The 26,833-nt window shown below is 36.8% G+C and overlaps 1 protein-coding gene across 1 annotated transcript; it reads right to left on the reverse strand.

The window, feature by feature from the left end:
• On the reverse strand, positions 1-16,493 carry LOC129264512 (calmodulin-beta-like). Its single transcript, XM_054902395.2, has 5 exons — positions 16,467-16,493; positions 13,208-13,351; positions 4,361-4,487; positions 3,887-4,002; positions 1-3,382 (listed from the first exon to the last, which is right to left on the reverse strand). Exons 2-5 carry the CDS (start codon positions 13,275-13,277, stop codon positions 3,354-3,356), a joined length of 342 nt encoding a protein of 113 aa, XP_054758370.2. The 5' UTR covers positions 13,278-13,351; positions 16,467-16,493; the 3' UTR covers positions 1-3,353.
• Positions 16,494-26,833: the final 10,340 nt, after the last annotated feature.

Below are 26,833 nucleotides of genomic sequence, written 5' to 3' on the forward strand. Positions count from 1 at the left end.
TTTGGAGAATGATCGTTGTTTAATTATCATTGCTTAAAAACAAATTGTATAAATGGTAATAATCACAATGAAATAAACGTATGTCATCATGCAGCCACAAACCAACCTTACAGGCTAATATGGACCAATAACAGCCGTTTACATTGATAAACTTTGTGCGATAAAGACTATCTTTACTTCTTTCTTTTCTTTTTACACAATTTTGATTGAATAGTGTTTTGCAAACACTTTCATATTGGACAATAATCCGGCCCATTGTTATACTTATATAGGCTAATTCCACAACGTTACCTAAAGACATTACACAAAGCGAGCTAAGAACCTTTAATTTTAATTATTCATAGCAAATAATCTGTCAACGCTATTTTACTATTTATTTATCTCTATTACAATTTACAAATGTTGGAACATGCGGGTTTGTTGGAAATAAAATCCCATAACACAAGATGTAACCTCAACACAATGTTGTGTAAAAAGTGTCAATGAAACGTGCTTATTTGCTTTCCCAATAAACATACATATTACAGTAATCCCTTTAAAACCTAGTATTTAGTAACTTTTCACTCAGCCTTTTCTTAGAGTGTATATTATTTTAAATTTCGCAAGTTTCCTCATACAATTCTTGCTTTTATTGGCCATTCACCAATTTTGATAATATTGCGATAAGCGTGAATTTCATTAGGCGAAAAGTGGGCATAAAAATATTTAGTAAAAACAAAACTACTTCGACATTTCCAAATATTCTTATGCTTAAAGGACAAGTCCACCCCCAACAAAAAGTTGATTTGAATAATAAAAGAAAAATCAAACAAGCAAAACACTGAAAACTTCATCAAAATTGGATGTAAAATAAGAAAGTTATGACATTTTAAAGTTTTGCTTAATTTCACAAAACAGTTATACGCACATCCTGGTCGGTATGCAAATGAGGAGACTGATGACGTCATCCACTCACTATTTCTTTTGTATTTTATTACATGAAATATTCTAATTTTCTCCTCATTGTCAAGTGAAACAACACTTGATTCCTCCATCAACAGTTGGAAATAACATTGTTTAAAACTATATGATTTAGTCGAGTTGGTCTCTATTGTCATATCTGTAAAAAATGAAATATTGTATAATTCAAACAATAAAAAACAAAAGAAATAGTGAGTGATGGACATCATTGACCGTCTCATTTGCATGTCACTGAGTTGCGCATATCACTGTTTTGTGAAAAATAAGCGAAACTTTAAAATGTCATAACCTCCTTATTTTACATCCGATTTTGATGAAATTTTCAGCGTTATGCTAGTTTGATTTTTCTCTATTTATTCAAATCAACATTTTTCTGGGGTGGACTTGACCTTTAATGAATTTTGAGATGAAAAACCCAGCCATATACCCTAAACCGTTTCTTCTCGAAACACTCGCCATAAAAAATCTACACAGAAGATTATTTTGTTTCTAAAATAGTATTAATTGAACATCAATGTATATTTATGATGATAATTTCGGATATAGGTTTATGTTTATTAGAGATTGTCAAATTAAAATGAAAGGCCTAAGATAATGATGATACACTCTAAATCCTAAGGATTTGAAATAAATCCAGATCGGCTGTGAATAGTGACTTGCCGAATATTAGATTTAGATTTAAACCTTGTTGATTTAAATATAAATCTAAAAGATTTGAATTTAAATCTTGAGATTTTAAATTTAATCCTTAAGATTCGGCTGGTCACTATTCACAGCCGATCTGGATTTTTTTTTAATCCTTGGAATTTAGATTGTAATGAGTGAGTCAAATACGTGTCAGGTAGTTCAGACACAGCGCTTAATTTAGTGCTTGCTCCCTCTACGTTAAGATAAAGCAAAATAATTTATTTCCCGGAGAAAATAATTAGGTTCAAAAGTTTATCCATAATACTTAGTCACACGGAGGCGGAATTAGTCAGAATGTGGTCAGACTTTTTTAAGGGGGGGGGGATGTGATTTCTGTCATTTCAAAATACATTTTCAGTATTCCAAATGCCTTCTGAGAGCATAATGTTCGGGTAAATTCATGAACCCGACCAAAAAAAAAAAATATGTGTGCTCATAAAAAATAGGGCCTATATTTTAAAAATGTAAAATACGCAAAAAAGGAAGATATCAACTAGCATTCGAAGGGTACCGTATTCTTAATGTATTCTAAAGGCTAATGATTTTTATAATTTGCCAATGTCATTCTTTTATTTAGCTTATATAGCAGATGGTCGTATTCCCGGGGTCGTATTCTTTTATCAGTTTTGACTTTTCATGTAAGTTCTTACTTTTGTAAGTTCTTAATTTTTTTTCAGGACCTCGATGTAAAACAATCTTTTTATACTGATCTTGCGATTTCCTGAATAAATATATTTCAATGAAAACTTTTTGAATATTTGTGTTATTCCATCAAAGCATTTTTATCTCATTAGATCGACAATCAGGATTATTTTCATCAAAGACATTCCTGACATTTGAAATCCACCCGAATTAATTAGTCCAACTAGTTCTGCCTGGTTCCCACTGAATCCGAATAATTGTGAAGGGGTCTTTAATAAAGAAATTCACGTCCATGTTAGAATGAGTAGTTATATTTGGATTTTGGAAGAACCCTGAGATTGATGTAACTTTGTCTGATATTTTATCATGGACTTACAACATCCGTAGATCCTTTTGATTTCATTTGGTAAAATAAGACAACATTAAAGAAAAGACGCTTTTATGACCACTTTTAAGCAATTTTTGTTTGAAATGTGCGGTTGGTGTTTATGCTTTAGTATCAACGAATTATCCGAAGGTTCGTTCATGCGAAGCGTCATTATTCCTAAAATTAGATAATGTAAATATACCGAAGGTTTGTTAAACCGAAATAAGGTTCGTACTATCGATGGTATTATGTAGTCCGAAAGTAAAGCAAGGTTTACATAGTTTATTAAGTAAGTTTCGTAACCTTATTTCATTTTCGGACTACCTTCGGAAAACGAAAATTATCTTATTTTGGGATTAACAAATCTTAGGAATAAAAAACCCTATTTTCTTTTCGGATTCACGAGCCTTCGGAATGTATAGCTCCCAAATATTCCGGATCGAACCCTTTTCGTATTTGCAATTTTCTTTTTTGGAATAACGAACCTTTAACGTAGTTGAAACGATAGCTTTCAAGTAATGAACAATTCCATGTTGATTGTAAATCTTAAGATATTATTAAAAAAAACATAACTCACCTTCTATATTATATACTTATTATCGTGTTTTCTAATATACACAACCGTTACCATGACAACATTAATAATCTTATTAACAAATATTTTCTTACAAAAAGGTGACTAAGAAGACGTTGCATTTTACCGTGACGTCATCATTGTAACAAATTCTGCAAGAGAAATAAAAAAGAGAGAAAATATTACAAAGTTTGGTTAAGTTCATTGAAGACATAAGAGTGGAAGTATACCATCAATGTATTTAGATTATCCAGAGATGATCTTACTGTAGTTTAGTTAATAATGTACTATCTGCAATAACAATTTTATGGCTTAGTACACTTTACTTTGAATTCTATATATTTTTTTCTGAACTTCCATCCCGTTTCGTCTAGAACAGATACCAATATCACTTTGTTATACTTGCTTTTTTTTAATTGTTCAGCATTTTTTGTATTTATAACGTAGTCTTATTGAGTATTAACTACACTATGACCTGTTTTTAGCATTCAATGATTTCATATATTTTCAAAGAAAAGTTAATACTTCAAATCGTTGTTTTGTGCGACTATTCTATACATAATTAAAGAGCAAACAAGCAAACAAACAAAACCTATGTCGAGAAATATTATCATGATTTTCTTAACCTCACATGAAAAAAAAACCCGTTAGCATACCTTCATAATTAACTTGCCCGTCACCATCGATGTCGGCTTCCCTGATCATCTCATCGACCTCTTCGTCTGTTAACTTCTCACCAAGATTCGTCATCACGTGACGTAATTCTGCAGCACTGATTGTAAAAAGAAAAAGAAAATGCAAGATCTTAATATAATTCCGAAAGGTATTAAACCTACGTGTTTTTGTTGATAAGAAAGTGCATGGGTTTATCCGAGAAAATGAAAATGCGACTGCGTGTGGTTCAAGTTGTACGATTTTAACATTATCTATCCTAATGTCCACAGACGAAAAGATGGGGACTTTGGGGTAGAGGACCCCAACAGTTTTAGGAGCCGGAAAGAAGAAAACAAAGAAAATGAAAGGAAAAGGGTGAAATTCCGATGTCATAATGTACCCCAAAATTAGATTTTCATAAAAAAAAAACCCGAAGTGTTGTTTCACACTTTCATTATCCTTGAAATCTCACTAACCTGATGAAACCGTTACCATCCTTGTCAAAGACCCTGAATGCTTCTCTGATCTCCTCCTCACTATCAGTCTCCTTCATCTTCCTCGCCATCATCGTAAGGAATTCTGGGAAGTCAATCGTTCCGTTACCTAAAGATCAAGAAAGAAAAGCCAAGTAAAAATTAAAATTTTGATTTCCTTTGAGAAAGAGTTGCGATACAGATTTCTGATTGGTCTGCACAATATTTTTTTTTACAAGATGAGTAGGTTGATATCGAATTTTATTGGATATAAATATATTTCATCACAGTGGACCGGAACCAAAATAGGACTTTTAAATCACTATTATATCTACGTATACCCATGCACAGGAAAAATCACCTTTGACTGCTAACGTTCTTCGCCCTCTGCGTTCGCAAGCTGTTTTGTGGAGGAAATAATGATTCTGACTTTTTTCATGATCTGCAGAACCGCCTGATGAAGTGTGGCTAACCCCCCCCCCCCGCCAATATACGAACAAATACGCATTTTACTAGTGAACTATATGGGTGAAAATATAAAAATGGAATCGACTCAGAATATGGTCTAGAAAGGCGATTTAATCCTATGACATCGCTAACCATTCTATCATATAATATCCATCACAATTTTTTTTAATTAAAGAAGAAGACAATAATAGTCAACATTGATGGATTCACCAAAATCATTATCAACCAACCTATCCACTCGTAGTAGGTCAGAGAGCTAGCCCCCAGCTTTGAAGATTACTTCCCGTTTCTCAACCCCGTTTGCCATGATTTTTCAGTATGGAGTTTGGAATAAATGCTCACTATTTACTCTGCAATGTCTCCTTAAATGCATTACCGACTTAAAAATCATTTTGAAGAAAACCACACATAAAATGATTTTGATGGGATAAAGCACATTTACAAGCTATGTACCAAATATACAAAATATCACTGAAATGTAGCAGACCATTAATCAAAAGAATGATAGCAATTACGTTGAAGAAATTAAGTTCCTATCAATATTTTCAGCTAATGTTTGTGGGCGAATGAAACCCAAGAAAGTTAATAATTTCTGTTTAATGTTACACAACAAACCGAGGGACGTTAATGAAACGCTTGAGATTGAACACTACACCTAAGTGTGTAAAAGTCCCGGGTAAAATTATACAAACAAACGTGTTGTAACGACACCCACGTGAGGTGAACTAAATGACCGGTGTAGTCCTCTCTGTAAGAAAATCAATCAACACTACTGCTTTTGCTGTGTTAAAAGGAGCAGAGGCGTCGATCCTGGTGGGGGGGGGGGCGATCGCCCCACCAATGAAAATATTGGGGGGCAAACATATCGTTTTGCCCCCCAATAATTCCGCATGTGCAAAAAATAAAATAAGATTGTAATGTTACACAGAAATCAGCAAGCGATATTGAGATACAACTCGTATTTTATTTAAAATCGTGCTCAAAATGTCCGCTTTTCATATTGGAATATAAAAGTTTTCAGCTCGCGCTTCGCGCTCGCATAATTTCTGTAGCAAAAACCCATACTTTTCATGATTAAATAGGTGAACAGAATATCCCGTTTTCAGTTCTAAACCTCAAAAGAACTCCCGATTCGATTTGCAATAATCTTTTGTTGGATATATATCTTGTTCTTTATTAAAAACGTCCATTAAACTGTCAATTTTTTCCAGATCGAAATATCAAACTTTTCAGCTCGCGCTTCGCGCTCGCATTTATTGTTCTTGTAGACACCCATCTTAATCATTGGTACCAAAAATGCTTAGAATATCAAGCTTTCAGGTCAGAGTATAAAGAAATTTCAGCTCGCACTCGCATTATCTGTGTAGTGAGATATGTATCCTCCTCATGAGTTACTACAAACAGTCCTAAACAGGTACCTCTTTCCTGTTTTCAGGTCAGTATAGTATAAAGTTTCAGCTCGCGCTTCGCGCTTGCATTGATTTGTTGGTGAGAAATGTGTCTGTTTCTCATGAGTCATATATACATATATATATATATATATATATATATATATATATATATATATATATATATATGCATGTGTGTGTGGGTGAGTTTGTTTTGTGTGATCGAGCGCCTTTGGAACGTTGATTATGATTTCGCCTCCCCAATCTGAATAATGGATCGACGCCCCTGAAAAGGAGGATAACCTCTCCAAGTAAAAAGCACTTTTTAAGTTTCGCAGGGCGACAAAACTTGAATACATTTTACGGCCACACGGCTTGTAAGTTTGACATCAAAATACCATGCGCATATCAGGGCGCATATTTAGGAAACCATTCCCTTGTGCTTCCTACACTGCAATTGTCGCATTTTGTGATTATAAAGACTTTGTCCGGTTGGGAAATAATAATTAACTGCCTGCGTTAACTTGAAGACAAGCAATGGGGTCAATGGGTAATGGTTGAGATAAACAGATATACTGAGAGATAGACAGAGATATGATATAAGAGAGAGAGGGGGGAGGTGGAGGACGACGACGACGAATGAAAGAAAGTAGGGTGAGTAAGGGCATAAGGGGGAGTGGAAGGGGGGGGGCAAATAGGGACGAGAATCTGTTTTGGAATGGGAACAATTGGGATGTAAAGGTAATAAAAATAATAACATAACAACAATAACATTGAAAGCTATAGAATGGAAGATGAACAGTAAGTCTTAAGAGAGCGAGAAGAAAAGAGAAATGTGTAAACGTCAAAAGTTTAAAATAATAATGTAATAATAAATAAAGTTGCCCCATGAGCTGTTTAGTCTACATAAAGGAATGGCAAATGCGACGAATAAAGGGAGGAAAGGCGCTATAGGCGATGGACAGAGAGAGCGAGAACGAAACCGGAAGTTTTGATCACCGGAGGAGAAATATCATTATCATCAACCGTCCTTCGTTACCATGGTGACAACGGATTGCTTTGGATGTCTTAAGGAATATATACTCCTCCGAACCTTTTCATTCGGCGCTCCTCTTGAAGGTGAATTTTTCATGACAATTCATCTTGGCAAGAGCAGCTTATTCATTTTATATTTATAAACACCGTTGTGTGATATGCCTGTGGATTGGGATTTAATATCCCCCAAGGAAAAGGGCTACATTCTTTGTTATTTCTTACATTTCACCTCGTACTCCACCCATCTCGCTCTCTGGCTATTCATTGTGTTATGAATAGAATAGCATAGTAAAGGCTGAATATTACGGGTGGCGAAGGCTTCTTTAGTGGAATAAGGTGTATGTAGTGGTGGGAGGGTGTGTGTGTGTGGGTGTGAGGTAGTGTGCGTGTGTGTGTGAGGGTGTGTGTGTGTGAATGGGATGGGGGGAGTCGCGAAAGTGTATGTAGGTTGTGGATGTTTGAGTGAGGGTATGTGGATGGTTAGTGTGAATTTGTGTATTCTTTATATTACGAAACATTAACTAATTATCAATAAAAAAAATAATTTTAAAGAATAAACTATACCTATAATAATAGGGGAAAGTTCACAACCCTATTCCTTTATTCATGATTTTTCTGCAATTATAAAGAAAGGCGCATAATCTAGCAAAAATGCTCCTAAGAGAAGAAAAGACTTGCACAATGTTATTATTATTATTTTTTATTATCTTGCGTTTTTTAAATATTTCTGCTGAGTAATTTGTCTCCATTAAAGGTCAAGTCCACTCCAGGAAAATGCTGACTTGAATAAATAGAGAAAATTTAAATTAGCATAACATTGAAAATTTCATCAAAATCGGGTGTAAAATAAGAGAGTTATGACATTTTAAAGTTTCGCTTATTTTTCACAAAACAGTGATATGCACAACTAGTTGAGCCAGTCGATGATGTCCATCACTCACTATTTCTTTTGTTTTTCATTGTTTGAATTATACAATATTTCATTTTTTATAGATTTGACAATAAGGACCAACTTGACTGAATCATATAGTATTAAACAATGCTTATACCACATGTTCAGGGAGGAATTAATCATTGTATCACTTGACAATTAGGAGAAAATTAGAATATTTCATATTTCATATAATAAAATACAAAAGAAATAGTGAGTGGATGACGTCATAGTCTCCTCATTCGCATACCAGCCAGGATGTGCATATAACTGTTTTGTGAAATTAAGCGAAAGTTTAAGATGTCATAACTTTCTTATTTTACATCCGATTTTGATGAAATTTTCTGTGTTATGCTTGTTGGATTTTTCTCTTTTTATTCAAATCAACTTTTTGTTGGAGTGGACTTGTCCTTTAACATAAGGGGATTGTTTTGTCGCACACGATCATGTTAGAAGCAAGGTGTAGACACGTAACAATTTTATTTTTTCCTTACAAGATACTTTTCAAACTACTCGTATGAATAAAAGAATAAAAAGACTAAAACTTCAAAGTGATGATGCTTGGATGGCCGTAATAACAAAAAATATGAGAAAAAGCAATTATGGTAATTTAATGATAAGATGTTACATGAACACATTTTTAAAGTGGTTTTAGAACGACAAGTTGTACTAAATTGATGTTCTGTGGTTTACCGTTGCTTCTAAACTTAGGAACGACTAGGCACTGACAAGAATAAATTATGTTGTTCACAACTTTCCATAAAAACAACCATCCCCCCAAAAAAATCGATTGTGGACCACTGAAAGTAGTAATGTTTTTAAGGTAAGAGGGACATCTCAGGGCGCAAAAATTAAAGATGATCTCACAGAACAATTCAGAATAATTAGTCTTGAGAAATCCCCAAAGCAGTCATACAAGTGGTTGTCCCATCCATAATTTCCTGTTATCACAGGGGCATCTGCAACACTAAATAGAGAAAGCATTTAGCAGTGCTTACATTTAGCAGCAGTCAGAAGCATACATGCATCTATCACGTGGTCCGCTCGGCGCGCTGTATTTTAGGCGCCATATTTTGCTGTTGAAAATCCGCCAATCAAATGGTTTCAACTTGTTTTTCCGATTTCGCAGAAGGTTAAGGCAACAGAATTGAAGTGTGGTGTTGTAGAAGCAATCGATTAGTGAAGCACATGCAGGAATTTTAGCATGTCAGAATATTGACGGAAGTATACCATGATGATGCCGGAATTGTACATTCAATGTTAAACAAAAGCTTGTAATGTACATTTTCTTTCCGATTGCGATGAAGCGTGTCATCGAGAATAGCACATGAAGTGTGAATATAAAGAATAACACAATCGTGTCTACTCTGACGTAAAGAACACATTACGCCACAAAATACAGGCACTGGCGGTTCCAGGGGGGCACAGCCGGCCCCCTCCCTTTCGAAAGTGAATACCTTTTTTTTTTTGGTTAAACCCCCTTTTTTTGCTTGTCAAATTTTTCCTCGGGAAAATGTGCTCCCCCCTTTCGACAAATCCTGGATCCGCCCCTGAATACAGGGTTCTCCTTTTCACTTTGTTCAATGCTGAAAGTTTCATAATTAATCCGCCATCTATTCATGCCAATACAATTAATTGACAATACCTATCTTATACATCATAATTCAAACAAATGAATTCAAGTTAAACCTCGTAGCCAAGTTTATGAATCGTTAACTTTACATTAAAATTGAAAATATTATGTATGCGTATCCACTTGAAATGTATTTTAAACGTATAAGAACTAGAGCAGTTATTGTGCATTCCCTATATGATCTCCGATGGAAAATTGGAGAATATATGTTTCCCCCAAAGGCCAAGACAGGGTGACATTATCATTACTAAATACTCGATCTACTGATGTATACATGATGGATCCAGACTCATACTTTATTCACCCTTGTCAGCTCTATGCCATGTTGTTGTTTCATTATCTTGTCAGAAACCATTATGGTCCCATCTCCCGCCGACTATTTCCCCACTAGGGACAACATCGAAAGGCTCCCATCATCGCTCCGCGACTTAAAAATAGAGAGAAGGGCGAAAGTTCAGTGCCCCCAGACAGGTTTCATACATTTTCATTACCAGGGGGCCGTTTCATAAAGCTGTTCGTAAGTTAAGAGCGACTGTTGAACCTTTCTTACGCGCTAAACCATTGCCAATAAATATATCATTTGCCCCTAGAAAGGATTACCAGTCGTTCTGAAAGTCGCTCTTAACTTACGAACAGCTTTATGAAACACCCACCAGGTTCGTAAAGATGCATGCTGGGCGGATTAGAATTGATATAGATAAATTTTGTCTGCCTGATACATGATGTATTGAATATTGATTTATCTAGTTTATGAAGTTAGGCTTAGGATACGATCTGAATGCTAGAACATGCTGTAAAGTTCAGTCTCATCGACGAAAACGACTACAGACCGATCAAGCTATCGGGTTGTTACCACTGACATACTACCTTACAATTATTACCACTACTTTTATCTTTATTTTCATTACCATCATCATTATTATCACAATGTGTTTTTTTTCTTCTAAATATCGTTACAGAGTGAGTCAGAAAAAGTTCAATCAGTCTGAAGTTGTCTTATCTGAACTATGAGCTTTTAATCCTTGATTTATTCTTTTTACTTCAGACAAGACGACCTCTTACTGATATGATATTTTTGTGACTCACTCTGGATTATTATCATGGGGGGGGGGTGGGCTATATCTCCTAAAATGAACCAGTATCCTCGGTATAATGGGAGATATGGCCAGCTTTGTGAAGTTTATCCTCATTATGAAACCATCTAAATAATCTTATAATCAACGTAATAAATTGTACTTAAAAATGATAGCCTTCTAGTCTGAGAAGATGATCTTTGAATACGGGGCTGTAAACAGGACTTATACAAACTTTAAAATTATAACTAAATCAAATGCTGGTCGAAAGAGGAACCATAATGAAATATTCGCACAATCCCTAATCTACACCCGCATCAATTTTGCATGACCTGTAATAAGTTATCTCGTCTTATATATATTTCTAATCTTGCTAATTACACGTTTGAGTCCAGGGGTCTACACGGCTGATTAAGACAGCTAATGACGTGTTCCATTGTATTCCCCAAGGGTTGAGGGGGGAGATGGTGTTCGTTCTTATTTCTGGTGTAGTATTATTCAACTCATTTCAGTTGGGGAACACTTTCAGAAGCAGGAGTTTATGGAAATGTTGTTGAAGGAAGTGATCGAGAGAAACGGAGTTCCAAGATATCGTAGAGCCACGCACGGCGATCTCGCAAGATATTTGGTACGGGGGGGGGGGGGACCCATCTCTCCCATGTTTATTGGCTGCTGTACAAAATTCAAAATTCGGGATAATCACCATGCAGACCATCTCCCCCTTCTCAGGTTCGCTGCCTCTGTATAGATCTATTTTGCTTTACGTTTTCAATTTAAAATTCAGACAGCTTCCCTGAAAAGAATTCGAAGTAATCAGAAAGATTACCCCATAACATGATCAAATAATGAAGTTGATTATTCTTATCTTAATATAATTTTCTCTGATAGAATCACTATATCGACTATAGTGGATATGAATGTAATTCGCAAACATGGACGAATTAAGGTCATGAAGATGAAGTACTTGGAGACTGGACAATCCCACTCGGGTGGATATAATTATCGTTTATTTGCTTCGGCACGCGCCAAGTCTTCCAGAACAAGCAATCCACGCCCAGTCCTCAATTAATTCGCATCAAATCACACACACCTCGCATAATACACGGAAACAATGAGCATAAAATCAGAGAAGCATTGCCTTGAAGATAGAATGTAAGAAAGGGATGAGATTAGTAATTACAGGGGCTCGAGGATGACAGATCACTCAATTCACAGTCTTCCTTTTTCGGTCTTGTGTTCTGATTTATTTTGGTCGTTTGGGTTTTGATTGAGTCTTGATAATCAGTTTCATGATCCATCATTTTAAAGTGTCCCTCCCTACTGACCTCCCGTTTCGTGCATAAACAATGCATGCAGCGAATCTTTAAGGGTATACACAGTATAAAGGCCGATATCGGTCTCTTTATGACCACAAACATAATGTGGTAAAGAAGAAATGGATGATATTACGTCTGCACTATCAGGACATTACCTCACCCGTGTCCACCGTCAACACAATTTCGTTTTGATAATCAATACCATTATCTAGAACGTGAGATAACAACTGTATCTACACTACACAAGATTTACATATATATTTCCATTCGTCACATTATATTACAATCATCTTTATTCTTTACTCCTACTCTCTTTTTCTTTACATCATCTCTCCCTTTTTGTCCCTCTCATTCTCCCTTCTCTTTGTATCCCTCCATCTCTTCCCACCCTATTAACCCTTTTATATACACCCTCTTGTTCATCCCTATCACTAACACAATGATGATTAATCTCTCCTTGTATAGTGCTAGTTCAGTTGCCTTAATTGTTTCCTGTTTGTTAGCATACCATTCAATGTAACTGTACCTGTTCTCTTTGAAATTACTTACTAAATGACTGTTTTATTCATTTTTAAAATGCACCATCCGGGTGATTACTTCCCGCCAAAAAGTCCCTTCTCTGCATAATCATCCCAACAAAACATTTCTTCCTTATCTTACAGTCACACCAACGAAACCAACTACAGACCAACCAAATGCACAACTTTAGGGAGACGCGATTGCTCAGTCGGTAGTGCGGGGGTTTCGGATTCCGGTGACCCGGGTTCGATTCCCAAGTGGTGCGCTAGTGCCCTTTGGTAAGGCATTTATCCTCATTACCAGGTCCCTCGGAGAGGACCTTAAGCCGTTGGTCCCCTGATTGCTTGCTCACAGGCATTCGTGCTTTCTTAACAGTCAGATAAAAAACCTCGGTATAACATAACATAATCATTGCGGATGATATGCCATCGGTCGGTTTGGATTCGCTTCCATTGGTGTGGCTGCATCCCCTCCCCCATTAACATACCATCAGCATCGACCTCGTTGATCATGTCCTGTAGTTCAGCCTCTGTAGGGTTCTGACCAAGTGATCTCATGACGGTACCCAACTCCTTGGTCGTGATCGTACCATCACCATCCTTGTCAAACAAGGAGAAAGCCTCCTTGAACTCTGAAAGATACAGAGGTGATAAAATATTAAGCAATGCAGCTACCAAATTAGTGAGTTGGCGCCCTTTTCCGTATCAGAGAGAGCCCACTCTAGCTCTGGAAGATAAAAAGATGATAACAGGTTAGAGGGACAGCTATAGGACCATTATTGCGATATTTTAGAATTCAAGTCTTAAAACCAGGGTTGTTGCGTGCGCTTGTTACCTATACACGGAGGAAATTGCAAATTGATGCGGAGGTTCGAGGTTCGATCCCTGGGGCCCGTTGCATAAAACTTTTTACCTGAGAAAACTCAGGTTGTTTTAAAGTCAATGGCAGAAATCAGACTAACCTTAGTTTTCAGTATTAACCAGAGTTTTCTGAGGTAAAAAGTTTTATGCAACAGGCCCCAGGTCACTTCTTTTGGATGGTGACAATAAAATGTCGGTCTCAGACGTAAATAATCATACCTTATTGATACACATCTGTAAAATATTAATTACACATCATCGATATCAGAAAGGTTTATCTTATATCAATGTTACACATACACACGCACTTCCCCTCCTACACATACGCACACAAACATAGGCAAATGAAATGACACACAGTAAGCATGTGAGCATACAAACCGCGGTGACGCTATCTCCATTAGATGTGAAGTCAGTCAGGAGCGTAAAAACTCGGAAAAAATAAATTGCTTGCCGAGAATAAAAAGAATGAATCTAAAGAAAGTGGGACGATGATTTAATAAAGTTAAGATGAAATGGAAAGGTGTTTCCCCTTTTCTATTTCTAAAATGTCACGCGCGCTTTGACATTCGCCGAAGACGCCAATAGGAAGATCCAAGCTATTACAAAACCTCCATCTTTAATGGGAGATTGAGAGATGCATCTCGTTGAAATAGAGGAAAATAATGCAGAAATTCTTCTCTTCCTAAAAAGGGAACAAGATGCTACCGAAAAAATCCAATACCGCAAACTAATCTTTACCAAACCATATTTTTAAATACCACAGAATAAAGGGTATTTTAATAAGATACTCTGATTTTTATTTGATGTAAAGGGATTCCCCCTAATAAAATTCGTCTCCTCCCAATATCGTTCACTTCTTTTCAATATCTCGTCTCACTTCATTTGTTTATGTTGTATCATATTTACCTTAACTTTGTAGCTTGATTGTTCATAAACTAAAGTGAAATAAATTCTTTATCAATAAAATCAAACAATCAGACCTCATTTATTCAACCATCAATTCAACCATACGTTATAGAGTTAATTGTGTATGCTATAGTAGTTCAAACATTTTTCGGCTTTGTAAAAGAGTAGAGCGAACAGTGCAATCATGTAATATTTAGAATAGAGTTCAAGAAACATTTTAGTCAAGAGGTAGTATTCTCGAGAAGATTTTCAGTAACTTTTCCCAAAGTAATGAAATAAGAACAAGAGGTGCTCTGATCAAGAGCTTAAAATGCACCCCTACTATTTTTTTTATGCAAGTCAAAAATATTTGAAGAAAAATGTAAAGGTTAAAATCCTTTTGGGGACTTTATAATTTGATCGAATTTTCTCTTGCAACTCTGACCTTGTTTTAGTCAAACTATCCCAGAAAACACATGATTAAAGTAACAATTTAACCCATCTGACTTTTCAATCTGGTCATTTTAACTACTTTGTTTGAGAGAGTACATCTTCTGTCGCCCTTGAAATCAGCACTGGTGTTTATGACCCCCTAGTCCCCCTGGAGATACGCCGCTGTTTCCTCTGTCTTATGCGAATCCATGTGTTAAAGGCCCTCAAATGAACAGAATGATTACGTTGGATTTGCTCAAGTGCATCGCGTCACAAAAGGAAAAGAGCAAGTGATGAGGAATGGGGGATGTGGGAGAGAGGGTGTGTGAGAGAGAGAGAGAGATAGAGGGGGAGAGAGAGGAGGGGGTTGAAAATAGTGCGAGAGGGGAAAGAGAGAATATAAATAAAGTAAGGAATCAAGAAAAAGAGCATAAGTTGAAAGTGCGTTCTCAAACGCCAATAACAGAGAGAGAGACTGAGTGAGTGAGTGACGGTGAGGGAAAGAAAGAGAGAGGGGGAGAGATGAAGGACTATGGGAGAGAGGAAAAGGGTGTGTGTGTGTGTGAGAGAGAGAGAGAGAGGGGTGAAGAGAGAGATAGAGGGAGGAAAGAGTGCAATAGGGGAAAAGAAAGAATATGTATGCAGTAAGGAAGCAAGAAAAATAGCAGCATTTGAAAGAGCTCTTTCAAACACCGACAGCATAAAACTTAAACACCTTTCATGTCTGGGAGGAAGATAATTTTTATTAAAGCAACATTCCTCGACTCTAAAAAAGACGATTGAAAATGAGACATTCTTCAGATTTTGTTTGAATCCCTTTTTTCAAATTTCCATTTCTTGAACATAATGAATAGATAATTCATAGCCCTGTGATTTTTATTGATTTCAGTCTTTCGTGAGCGAGCAAACAAAAAAAGAAGAGCTTTTAAAACAACAATGTAGTTTTGTGATAGACTTTGAAAATTTTCAAATAATACCATATTTCACCCTATTTGTTTCCTCTTTTTCTTTTTTTTTACTTTCTTTTAATCTTGGTCGATAAAATTGTATACCCCCACCCATATTTATGTACGCCATTGTGTAGCACATGTCCTTATTCTGAATAATAATGAAAATGAAATAGAATATGAATTTACCCATGTATATCTTTAAAGTAACCTATCAATACTTGAAGGTCTATGAATAATTATTTTTATTGCTTGGATGATAAGTTTCTTGGTAAAGTGATTGAAAATATCCAGTGGTATAACAATGACTCTTAACGGAGCTGCTATAGATGTATATTTAACACACAAGAGTCTTGCCACATTCATACCAACGAAACCGACCCCAGATCGACCAAAAACTGTACGTTATTTCCAATGGCACACAGTTGGTCGGTTTCGTTGGTGTGACTACAGCATCCATGCGAGACCAATGCCAAGGTCAGTTCTACATTTGCTCGAGTAGAGTGCCATACTTGAAGATACACATCATGGTGTTATTGCGTGTGGAGCTTATGTGAGAGACTTTGAATAAAGTGGTATTTTAATAAAAAATTGCGAGAGTGTACTTTGGTTAACATACCTGCAATCTGTTCCTCTGTGAGCTGATCCGCCTGTGGGACAGGTATGAAATAGAAGAATATTTGTAAACATTAATTTTGAAACCTTTTGCAGAAAAAGAGAGAAAGATTAATGAAATACAAATTTGTAGCATTTATTAAGATATTCATACAGGCCATCTTAACGAAAGAAAAATGAAGAGAACATAAAATGAATTAATGAATTGTGATTTATTCACCCTCTAAATAAAATAGAAACATAAGAAACACATTTTCCTTGAACACAATTCATGTTAATTCTTATCATGTTCTCATTCTTGCGTCGAGTGTATGGCCTTTAAGCATATCCCCGCACACGGTGCATTAAACCAGATCCCCTAGGACTACGAAGAGGAGCAATTTGGTAATAAATATTGATCGATGAGAAGGGGGAAAAAGAAGCCTTTTTTTCTGGGACTGGATTCCAATTCTTGATTACCTCTGTTTTTATTTTTTCTGTACAAATCGTCTTCAAGGATGACTGGAAATACCATCTTTGATTTTTATTAGGACTAAGATTTGGGGTAGCATCTCCAGTCAGCTATGCGTGGTTGGGGCGTCTTATTAGCTCTATGAACATTCTTAGCTGCTTTATCTTATCTCACATAATACACGCGAATGATCTATACCGATAGAAATCCATTTTGTGCTTTATTCACATCAATTAATATTTAATTACACTCTCTTCACTTTGTCCTAATAAAGATAAAATAAAGGGGTACAGCCCCCTTCCTCCCCGTCAAACCCCAAATGATTCATTTCGATATCGCTTATTAGATTCAATCCCCAGTTTCTCGTAATCGAAAATACATCTTCGTGAACTATTAGTTATCATTCAACATGTTCAAAACACACACAAACATGCTTGTGTGTTGAATGTATGTTTGGGTAAGTGAGAGTTTGTGTGTGTGGGTGGGTTCGTGATCTTTGAGTTATTATCCAACATGTTCAAAACACTCACAAACATGCTTGTGTGTTGAATGTATGTATGGGTAAGTGAAAGAGAGTGTGTGTGTGGGTTCCTGATCTTTGAGTTATCATTCATCATGTTCAAAACACAAACATAAGTGTGTGCTTAATGTATGTATGGGTAAGAGTGCGTGTGTGTGGGTGGGTTCGTGATCTTTGAGTTATTATTCAACATGTTCACAACACTCACAAACATGCTTGTGTGTTGAAGGTATGTATTGGTAAGTGAGAGTGTGTGTGAGTGGGTGGGTTCGTGATCTTTGAGTTATCATTCAACATGTTCAAAACACTCACAAAACATGCTTGTGTGTTGAATGTATGTATGGGTGTGTGCGTGGGTGTGTGGGGGTCGATTATGTGTGTATATTTTGGTGCTTGATTATATAAAAATAAATAATGCCATTTTAAAAGTACACATGAAATAATGTGTGGGTTAGTGGTGTGGGTGTGTTTGTGTTTAAAAGATGTAGGTCTACGACTTTGGAATCTACGTATAACATCGAATTCGGAAAAAAAAATAAAATGCCTATCTGACATAAAATATGTTAATATAACGTTATGTAATAATTGAATACCTAAATGTGTATTTTTCTGAGAAAAACCCAAACGTGAACTTGGACATACGATTTGTTTAGTGATGGATCCATTTAAAAGAACATGAAATCTTTAAGCATTATATCCACAACAAAAACTAGAATTTTTAAATCAATAATGAACATTTATTACGGAGGTAACACTTACACTGACTTAAGTAAATCAAGAAAAAATAGCAAATCAATAATTAACGTTTATAACACAAGAAATATATATATTATATATAGCAAGGTGGGGATGTTTAATCACCCTCAACGCAGGAGCTCTGCACCTGAGTTTATGTGATGAACACACGAAACAAGATATACGAAGATTTTCTTCAATAATATAATGTATGGACAGTGTGACCATGATGTGTGTATGTGTGTGTGTATAGATCCTCATTAGATGGCAAATTAATCTCATTATCAAATTTTTGATTGAAAGAGCGAGGGTATCCACAGTCATAATTAGATTTGGGCACACGTACTCTTTGTAATCTTGAACATGTTTCAGGGACAACCAACACATGTCTTTGTTGTTGATAGCGTAGCATTTTGATGTATAGTGGAGCGGTTATGTGACAAAAAATGGCCAAGATGCTCGGATCTGGCAGAAAGTGTGAAATTTGGTATACAGGGGTATTTTTGGGCGCTGATTTAAAAGATTGCCGGCCCCAAGCGATTTGACCATCGGGTCGGCCGCCATTTTCAAATCCAAGATGGCCGCCATGAAAAATCATTAAATGTCATTTTCTTGAGTTTTACATAGCATGTGACACTGAAATTTGGCATAAAGTGGTATTTTGAGGCACTGATTTCAAATATTGCCGGCCCCGAGCAATTTGAAAATTTGGCCGGCGGCAAAATGGCCGCCATTTTGAAATCCAAGATGGCCGCCATGATATATTATTGCAATCATTTTCTCGAGTTTTATATGAACTGTGGTATTGAAATTCGGCATATAGGCTTAATTTGGGGTGCTGATTTCAAAAATTGCCGGCCCCAAGCGATTCGACCATCGGGTCGGCCGCCATTTTGAAATCCAAGATGGCCGCCATGAAAAATCATTAAATGTCATTTTCTTGAGTTTTACATAGCATGTGACACTGAAATTTGGCATAAAGTGGTATTTTGAGGCACTGATTTCAAATATTGCCGGCCCCCAGCAATTTGACCATTTGGCCGGCGGCAAAATGGCCGCCATCTTGAAATCCAAGATGGCCGCCATGATATATTATTGCAATCATTTTCTCGAGTTTTATATGAACTGCGGTATTGAAATTTGGCATGTAGGCTTAATTTTGGGTGCTGATTTCAAATATTGCTGACCCCAAGTGATTTGAACATCGCGTCGGCCGCCATTTTGAAATCCAAGATGGCCGCCATGAAAAATCATTAAATGTAATTTTCTTGAGTTTTCCATGTCATGTGACACTGAAATTTGGCATATGGGCTTAATTTGGGGTGCTGATTTCAAATATTGCCGGCCCCAAGTGATTTGACCATCGGGTCGGCCGCTATTTTTAAATCCAAGATGGCCGCCATGCATATCGAAAAATAAGACCCCAAATTTCTTCTCCCTTTCACTGCAAACATTCGGGTGCACTTAAGCGTATCACCAATACATAAAGACACGTCGATAGGCTTGGTAGATATACATGTCGGTAGATATACATGTCGGGTGAACAATGGGTGCGAAGGGTGACCATTGTTGTATGAGCTTGATTTTACCCACCATGAAATACACTATTCCACCACACAGATTTGTCATGGTACTATCGCCAACCCTTCTTGCTACGAGTCTGAAACTGTGTAGATTTCCCGTTTTACAGGCAAAATCGCATATGATATGATATTTCAACAACTGAACTTCTCTTGCAAATTATATATCGTGGAATTCATAATTTTTTGACAAGAAAATGTAAAATTTTGAGCTAAATAATGTATATAGTCATGGGTTCGATGGCTAAAAATGAAACACAAAATTCGTGCCTGGAACGTGCGGTACGGGCACATTGCGGAAGCCCCATTGAATACTGTATAAAAACGGGCTTACGCACGTGCATATATTATTGTGGTCTTGGGTGAAATTATGTTATATGTCTTTTGATTAGATGGTAAATAACCAAGTGTTTTCAAGCAATCAAAATATATGTATCATCAGTCGAAAGAGAAGAAAATAAGCTTTATTTTGGCGTCTGAGTTGCTTTCTACACGTGTGTTGACGGCATCGCACACAACTGGGATTTCCCTGTGATCTCCATAGACTTCTCTCGAATTCAGTAATGTTCATCTAATTTATGGCAGCCATCTTGAAATCCAAGATGGCTGCCATTAAAAAAATCATTAAAAAAATAAGTATCATAATTATAACGTAGTTATTATTTTGAAATTTGGCATTTTTGGATAACCATCGTGTGTTCGACAATCTGACAATGGGAGCATGTTCGCCTCTCAGTCGGGAGATCGGGAGTTCAAGATCTGACAGCATCAGACCAAAAGATGTTAAAAGAGGGGAGTTGCTTCTAACCTTTTTGGTGGTCAACGAATTAAAGGGAAGTTCAACCTGACAAAAAGTTTATTGAAACAATAACATAATAAATAATGAAAAAATATTGAAGGTTTGAGGAAATTCCAACCAATATTTAAAAAACTATTGGAATTTCATTTGGTGTATTTGTGACGTCAGATGCAAGCAGTTCCCCCATGTTTCTTATAGTAAAAAATCAATAAAATGTAGCCTCCTCAAAAAAAAATGAAAATGTTTTTTATTGAAGCCTTAGTATATCAACAAACAAATGATTTCACACCCGCTCCAGAAAGAAAAAAATACCCATAATGAACCATTTATGCATTTTATATCACACAACATAATGGGGCAGCTGCTCGTACAGTAGTCTATATGACGTCACAAATAAAAAAACTAAAAATTCTAATATCTTTGATGGATCCACCAATATCTCTTTTATATCATATTTTCTTTTGTTTTCACAACAAACTTTTCTCCGGGGTGAACTCCCCTTTTTAAGGGATAGAGCAAAGTCCGATGTGGCGCTGCTAAGTTGCTGCCGGTCTCACGATCTACAGGGTATGGGCAAAATAAATTTTTGGAGCATTTCTGTTACTGAATTCTATTTTGAACAATAAAATGTGTATTATTATCATCCATCATTAATATTAATTTCATCATCATCATCATCATCATCATCCTCATACCACTATTACCATCAGTACTTCAAGTCTGGAGCAGTTTTGTTCTTGTTGATTTGTAATAAGATATTGCAATTATTGGAGCAATATTCTAAAACCAGCAGGCCAAAAACCTGCCTGTATGTCTAAAATGCAGTGCCTCAAATTATTTAAAACCAAGAAAATTATTTTTATTAATTTTCATGACAGTCGATTCTCTCTAGATTTCAAGATGGTGGCCATTTTGCAGCATATCTATTGGACAGATTACTGGGGGCATTTTCAATTTCCCTAGATGCCAAACTTTAAAATAGTATGTTACGTGATACTAGATAAAGTGATTTTTTTTTTTTTAAATGATCTTTTTTCATGGCAGCCATCTTGGATTTCAAGATGGCTGACATTTTGCTTCTGACTCTGGATCAGATCAATGAGGGCCAGCAATATTTGAAATAAGCACCCCACACTCCGTCGATATGTCAAAGTGCAATACTGCAGATCATATGAAGAAATAATTTACAGCCTCTCAACAGAAAGTGATTGTTCCGGATGGTTATTATTCAACCAAAGCCACTTCAAATGTGTAACTGCAGAAGAAGCTAGCTGGTTTGTGTATGTATGGTGCTTCATACTTACGTAACATCTATATCAGCAATTAAAGGTGCCAAAGTATTGTAATCCTTGCAACGGACAAATATGTGGTTGTGTTGGATTTGTTTTCAGTGCCTATACAATGGGTTTTACTCACCATTATAATGTTGTACATCATTCAAACTTGGGAACCATATTGGAATTCAAAATAGCATCTATTTAGTAGGTTCTTTTCATTGATCAAGGATGCAAAGATCAAGTTTTTCTCCAAATTTAAAGTGTTACAGGCCATACGTAAGACTTGAGAAAATTATCTTTCATGGCGGCCATCTTGGATTTCAAAATGGCGGCTATTTTGCCGCCGACCAAATTGTCAAATTGCTGGGGGCCGGCAATATTCGAAATCAGTGCCTAAAAATACCCCTATATGCCAAATTTCAGTGTCACACGTCATGTAAAACTCAAGAAAATGACATTAATGATTTCTCATGGCGGCCATCTTGGATTTCAAAATGGCGGCCGACGCGATGGTCAAATCACTTGGGGCCAGCAATATTTGAAATCAGCACCCCAAATTAAGCCTATATGCCAAATTTCAATACCGCAGTTCATATAAAACTCGAGAAAATGATTGCAATAATATATCATGGCGGCCATCTTGGATTTCAAGATGGCGGCCATTTTGCCGCCGGCCAAATGGTCAAATTGCTGGGGGCCGGCAATATTTGAAATCAGTGCCTCAAAATACCCCTATATGCCAAATTTCAGTGTCACATGACATAAAAAAATTCAAGAAAATGACATTTAATGATTTTTCATGGCGGCCATCTTGGATTTCAAAATGGCGGCCGACCCGATGGTTAAATCGCTTGGGGCCGGCAATTTTTGAAATCAGCACCCCAAATTAAGCCTATATGCCAAATTTCAATACAGCAGTTCATATAAAACTCGAGAAAATGATTGCTATATTATATCATGGCGGCCATCTTGGATTTCGAGATGGCGGCCATTTTGCCGCTGGCCAAATTGTCAAATTGCTGGGGGCCAGCAATATTTGAAATCAGTGCCTCAAAATACCCCTTTATGCAAAATTTCAGTGTCACATGACATGAAAAACTCAAGAAAATGACATTTAATGATTTTTCATGGCGGCCATCTTGGATTTCAAAATGGCGGCCGATCCGATGGTCAAAACGCTTGGGGCCGGCAATTTTTGAAATCAGCGCCCAAAAATACCCCTGTATGCCAAATTTCACACTTTCTGCCAGATTCGAGCATCTTTTTCACATATCTACTGGACTAGTAGGAAATGACAATAACTGGGGTAATTTTGGGGGCATGTGGAGGGTATTGGCAGTTTGAAGAGATTTATGGAGGGTGTGGAACATTATGAAGATTGATGGAGAAGGAGATAATGTCGGCAACCTGTGGCATACTGTGGGTCACCTGCAAAAATGTTGAGTCACCTAGTTGGGCGCGCGAAGCGCGCTCAATTGCCAGGTATGGTGACCTAATACAGAAATTTTAAGGACTGTGCCATTAAACGGATATGTATCTCACTGAGAATTCACTAAGACCCCATTACGTATCTCACTAATCAAATATTGCGAGCGCGAAGCGCGAGCTGAAAATTTTTGAAATTCGGGCCTGAAGACGGGCATTCTAATGCATGTTTTTTAGAATTTACTAAGGTCGACCATACGTATCTCACTAATCAATATATTGCGAGCGCGAAGCGCGAGCTGAACAAATTGAAATTCAGACCTGAAGAGGGGCATTCTAAGGCTTGTGTTTACATTGTTTTAAGAATTCACCAAGACCATACGTATTTCATTAATCAAATGATGCAAGCGCGAAGCGCGAGCTGAACATTTTTGATATTCAGACCAGAAAAAGGGGCATTTAAGGACTGTTTTTAGGAATTCACGAAGAGCATACATATCTCACCAATCCACTTATGCGAACGTTAGCGGACTGGAAAAGTTTTATATTCAAAAGGGGCAATCACTTTCAGAAGTCATTAAAAAGAAGCATATGTTCACGACATAAATCAATAACTCGAAGTGCGAGGATATATATTTGGTGTATATTGACTTGAAAACGGGATGTTTTGTAGTACAACAGGATCATATACCTCATTGAACAGACAACGCGAACACCAGGAATGATGAACACCTCTATAGGCCCTAAGCAATAATGTCTCATAAAGTCATGAAAAAAAATCTGATGTGATATAATATAATATGTATAACATAACACAATATAATATCCAATAATTTCTTCTTCCCCCACTACGTTTCTCTTTCTTTTCCCCTCTTTTTTCTCCTTTTCTTCCATTTTTTTTGCCAGCCGATGGGGGGGGGGGGGGGGCACGTCCCCGTGCCCCCCTACCTCCGTAGTTACGCGACTGGGTAGACCATTGGAAAATGGGACAGTTCAGGGAGACTGGTGGAGAATGGGGCAGTCTATGGAGACTGTAGGAGGGTGGAGTAGTCCAAAAAGAGTGAGGAAGGTTGGAGCAGTCCAGAAAGACTGATGGATGGTGGAGCAGTCCAGAAAGAGTGATGGAGGGTGGAGCAGTCAAGAAAGAGTGATGGAGGGGGCAGGGGCGGAAATCTCTCCCAAAAGGTAGGGGGGACACAGGGGCGGATCCAGCCTTCGCCCATAGGGGGGGGGGGGCGGCGGAAATTTGTTTCAGCCATAATTTCCCCGATCGGCAGCTCGAAGATGATTTTTTATCTTTGAAGGGGTAGTCCTCATTAGTCACTTCTTAGTTTTATTCTTATAAATTAATATATAATATCATAAATCTTATTTATATGATGCGAGCGCGAAGCGCGAGCAAATTTTTTTTGAAAATTTTATGTATTTTTTCCTAAAATTTGAATATTCTGGGCAATGTTTGTTATCCTGAAAAAGATGTGTACGCAACTTAATAATTACTACGAACGCAAAGCGCGAGCACAATTGAACTGATAGAAAAGATACCTGTTAAAGTAGCATTTAACTATCAAATAATGCGAGCGCGAAGCGCGAGCAATTTTTGTTGTTGACTATTTCACCTAAAGAATGGAAATTCTAAGCACTTTTTGTAACTCAAGCAGAATAGGTATATAAGTAAACAATTGATGCGAGCGGAAAATTTCGAGATTTAGTCCTATAATATTTACTGAAACGAGACACTCTATTCATTTTTTGTAAATCATGAAAAGGATGAGTATTGATAATGCTAGCGCAAAGCGCGAGCAGAAAAATTTTATATTCGTTTTGAACTGGTACCTGTTGAAAAGGTAACTGTTAAGGACTGCTTGCACTTAGCCATGAAGGCGTTACATATTTCAACAATTACAAAAATGCGAGTGCGAAGCGCGAACTGAAAATTTTTGAACTTTCTAAAGAAAGAATGGAAAATTTTAATCAGTTTTTGTAATCGTGAACAGGATGGCTTAATAATTGATGAGAGCGGGAAGCGCGAGTAGAAAAAAATCGAGATTTAGACCTAAAAATGGGCCACTCTGTTCATGTTTTGTAAATCATGAAAAGGATGAGTAATATGGGGTATTCCTACATTAATAATGCGAGCACAAAGCGCGAGCAGAAATTTTTTTATATTGTGATCTTAAACTGGATAATGATTTAAATAGAGAACAAGTTGAGTATCTGAATAAACATGCGCGCGCGTGTTTCATATTTAGACCTAGAATCTAGGCATTCTAAATACATCTTTAATCATGAAAATCATGAAACTTTGATATTCCGATCTGAAAAAAGAGTCAATTTCAGTTTTATAGCTTTGTAGAAAAATTGTAAGGTGGATATGGATCGCACTTAAAAAAGAGCTGATATTTTCATTATCATTACTCTGAGCTTTGACATAGGACCGGGACATCCTTACGATATGTCATCATATGAAAATGATGACTATCTTCCTATTCCTCTTGCTAAGCGAGATGAAACAAAAGGGACAATTTGATTATTAAATTAATATCATATTTATTAATGCCTAATGAGGGCGCGAAATCTGATATTATGGCATAAAAACTGGACATTTTACTTTTGTAATTATTAATAGGATGCATAAGTTAATATATTTTTAACCATTAATGCGAGCGCAAATCGCGAGCTAAAATTTTTGATAAACTGTCATGAAAAGGGGATTTTAAGTAATTTGTTGTATAATCAATATTGAAACATATATAACTCGCCAATCAAAATGCGAGCGTGCAGCGCGCTAGCTGATACGTCTTAACAATCAGACCTGAAAAGGGATATTTTGAAAACTTTATGAAAAATAATAGGTACCTGATAAATCAAAATTTGCGAGCGCGCAGCGCAAGCAGCAAATGTTAATATTCAGACCATAAAACTGACATTTTTACAGAGCACTTTTTAAAAATCAATTCGTAAATCACACAAAATAATGAATGTTCGATTTCCGAGGTGAAATATGTTTTGTATATTGACTTCTAAACTTGACATTCGAGCTCCATATTGAGCGAGATGTGTAAGTCATCTAACAGGCAATGCGAGCGCGAAGCGCGAGCGAAAATTTTATATTGTGGCACGAAAGATTCTTTCTATTTTCCAAGTCTTCCTCTCATTTTATTTTATGCACTCGTCGTCCTTCACTTCTTTTTCTCCTCTCTATTCCCTCTATTCCTTCTTTCTTTCCCTTTTTTTGCTCCGCCAAGGGGGGGGGGGGTGGGCCCCTCGGCCCCCTGGTCCGCCTACGGGGACAAGGGGCGGGAAAATTTGACAAGCAAAAAAAAAGGTTATCATCCCAAAAGTAAGGTCATCTCGTCCCAAAATACATGTTTTATTTCGATTTAGAATGATGTATTTCTTACCATCATAAAAGACCAAAAATAGTAGGGGGGACATTTGATATTGTGTCCCCCCTACTATTTTGAGTAGGGGGGACACGTCCCCCCTGTCCCCCCTGGGATTTCCGCCCATGGGAGGGGGAGTAGTACAGAAAGACTGATAGAGGGTGGAGTCTTGCATAAGACTGATAGGGAATAAAACAA

The sequence above is a fragment of the Lytechinus pictus genome, chromosome 7 (genome assembly GCF_037042905.1).
Source record: "Lytechinus pictus isolate F3 Inbred chromosome 7, Lp3.0, whole genome shotgun sequence".
NCBI classification, from domain to species: Eukaryota; Metazoa; Echinodermata; class Echinoidea; order Temnopleuroida; family Toxopneustidae; genus Lytechinus; species Lytechinus pictus.

Excerpts from the sequence above, each read along its gene's own strand:
- LOC129264512 (XM_054902395.2), bottom strand. The coding sequence starts at position 13,277 with ATGAGATCACTTGGTCAGAACCCTACAGAGGCTGAACTACAGGACATG. Across the intron at positions 4,488-13,207 it reads CAACGAGGTCGATGCTGATG|GTAACGGAACGATTGACTTC; the intron begins GTATGTTAATGG and ends CTTGATCTTTAG. Across the intron at positions 4,003-4,360 it reads GATGGTAACGGTTTCATCAG|TGCTGCAGAATTACGTCACG; the intron begins GTTAGTGAGATT and ends TTTTACAATCAG.